The sequence below is a fragment of the Oratosquilla oratoria genome, chromosome 16, assembly GCF_046742065.1.
Source record: "Oratosquilla oratoria isolate Oo_2021 chromosome 16, ASM4674206v1, whole genome shotgun sequence".
Taxonomy (NCBI): Eukaryota; Metazoa; Arthropoda; class Malacostraca; order Stomatopoda; family Squillidae; genus Oratosquilla; species Oratosquilla oratoria.
Genome location: NC_134792.1, coordinates 11,922,009 through 11,924,706, shown reverse-complemented (window position 1 = coordinate 11,924,706; position 2,698 = coordinate 11,922,009). Strand labels below are relative to the sequence as shown.

General features: G+C 47.6%; 1 protein-coding gene across 2 annotated transcripts in view; it reads left to right on the top strand.

Annotated features, from left to right (window-relative positions):
* The window catches only part of LOC143033828 (uncharacterized), a 20,511-nt gene extending 19,078 nt beyond the window's left edge, over window positions 1-1,433 (top strand). The window contains exon 2 of one of the 2 annotated variants that reach the window (XM_076199355.1): window positions 165-1,433. In XM_076199355.1, coding sequence (XP_076055470.1) covers window positions 564-1,433 — 870 coding nt within the window. In that variant the 5' untranslated portion in view covers window positions 165-563. The remainder of the gene's footprint in view (window positions 1-164) is intronic. The other variant, XM_076199353.1, reaches the window with a different exon arrangement.
* Window positions 1,434-2,698: the final 1,265 nt, after the last annotated feature.

The window sequence follows — 2,698 nt, the reverse complement described above, 5'->3', positions numbered from 1 at the left end:
ATATTTACCTAGTTGTATCTTACGGGAAGGGGAGCTATGCTTGTTGTGTCCCGTCTTTATATCTCGCAGTGTCTAGTTTGCTCTTAAATCCGTGTATAGTTTTTGCACACACTGTATGAAAAACTTTTTATTTTCAAGTCTCTTCTATAGCTGTCCTTTTTCAGTTTCTTCATATGTCCCCGGGCGCGTCATGATGCCCCAAGCATTCGCTTGTGACAGATCACTTCCTGCTGTACTTGTGTGTAGACCTACGCAATAAACTCCTACCAAAAATACTGCGTGTTTGGCACTTACCACAGTAATGACCTCCCGGAGTGACAGTGCCCAAGTGACCCTAATACCCAGTGCTCCATACCTAAGTGATTTAGGGCCATACACATTACGTGGTTAAGTGCCTATGCGTATTCATAAACTGTGACTCGTCACGCGCATGGAACTACGCATTTACGAACTTCAAAATGCGCTGGAAATAATCGGAGTGTGCGGCATTGTTAACAGTCCTGATCTGCACGCAACACGTATACGACACACAACACGTATACTGGGAAACATCCGACAACACCATGAATCCCCTTTCTCCGCCGACAACCACTGTAGCCATTTCTTCCTCTACGCATTCCACGACTTCGGCCGCCGTCGCTGTTCGACCTCCACCATTCGACGAAGCATTGCCGGCAAGATGGTTTTCGTTGCTAGAGGCGCAATTTGCACTAGCCAACATAACCGTCCCCCAAACGAAGTTCAACCACGCACTAGCAAACCTAACCATCCCAGTGCTCAACCAGCTCGACGACGATGTCGTTACTCCCGGTGACTACGACCGCTTGAAGAAGGCACTAATCGACGTCCTTACCAGGTCCCCGCCGGAACTCTTCGATGCCTTGGTCCACCAGAACAACACCTTATACGACAAACCGACGACCTTCCTACGAGAACTTTGCACCATAGGGAAGCAACTCGGTGTCGACGACTTCCTCCGCCTGAAATTTTTACGTGCAGTGCCAAGTGACATCCGACCACTCCTTGTGACACACGCCGGTTCCCTTGATGTATTGGCCCGCGTCGCCGATATTCTCATGGTCCATGGCCACGGAAACAGAGGGATAAGTGCGTCATCGGTGAACAAGCCTGTGCCAAGGGCTCCGCGGAGTGATAGTGTGCCAGTGTTTCGTAGTGGTAACCCCGCTACACGTGTTTCAGCATCCACTACCTTTCCACTCGGATTAACTCCGTTCTATGACGGCCAAAGGCCACGAGTGTGCCGTTACCACCTTTTCTACGGCAACAGTGCTAGAACTTGCAAAAAGTGGTGCATATTGTCCCACACTAGTGCTAACGTGCTGCCTAGCTCGCGCCTAGCTCGCGCCCCAATTCACGCCCTAACTCACGTCCTTCATCCCCAGGCCCTCAGCCTAACATGTCGGGAAACTTGATGGGCAGTCTGTAGAAGTATCCCTTGCAAGCGCAGGACTGCCTCTCGTCATTGGTGCCACTATAGGTTGCAAGAACTATGAATTTCTTATAGATACCGGTTCTCAAGTCTCTCTCATTCCCTACGACCCAAGTTTAACTCCACTGCTCCATTCCACGGTAGTACAATTTACTACTGCTTCCGGTACCCGTATTCGTACGTACGGCGAAGTCGACGTGGAACTTGGGATTTTCCCATGGTCCTTCGTCGTTGCTGATGTCGTCCGCCCAATTCTCGGTACCGACTTTTTAACCCATAACTCACTAGTGGTTGATTGTAGAAATCGCATCCTCTCTGATCCGTCCACTGCATGCACCATTCCCCTTAAGGCTTCTCCTCTCCCAATCTCTTCACACGCGGTACATTATGGGGATATCGATTCAAGAGCCATTGCTCTTCTTTCAAAATTCCCCGTACTTACCGCGCCCCGACAACTGTCTGATCCTCCACTAGTAGAAACTACAACCTATGATCATATTGATACAGGTGATTCTTCCCCTATATCCTGTAAATTAAGGCCATTGACAGGTGAGAAGCTCAAAGCGGCAAAGGATGAGTTTCAATTTTTGCTTAATGCAGGGATCATACGACGCTCCAACTCACCTTGGGCGTCCCCACTTCATTTGGTTCCCAAGATAGAACCACATTCCGGGAGACCTTGCGGAGATTACCGAGGTCTAAACAATGTAACTGTAAATGACAAATATCCCATACCACACTTGCGCTCTCTCACCATGTCACTTAAGAATAAGGTTATATTCACTAAGTTAGACTTACAACGTGCATATATGCAGATTCCTGTAGTTGAACAAGACATTCCTAAGACTGCGATATGCACGCCCTTTGGTTTATTTGAATTCTTGTACATGCCCTTTGGATTGAAAAATGCCGGAGCCACATTTCAGCGCTTTATAGATACACTCTTAGCTAACGTAAACAACATGTTTACGTACCTTGATGATGTACTGATTGCTAGTGAGACCCTTGAAGAACATATTTCAGATGTTCAAACTGTTCTTTCCATTTTAGCTCGGCATAACATGCAACTTTCTCTCGACAAATGTCAATGTTTCAAGTCAAACCTTACCTTTCTCGGTTACGAGATTAGCTCAAAAGGGATTAAGCCACCTAAAGACCGTACCACGGCCATTTCCGATTTCCCTCTGCCTCAGACTTCACAGGCTTTGCGCCGTTTCATGGGTATGATAAAAAAAATTCGGCCCATGA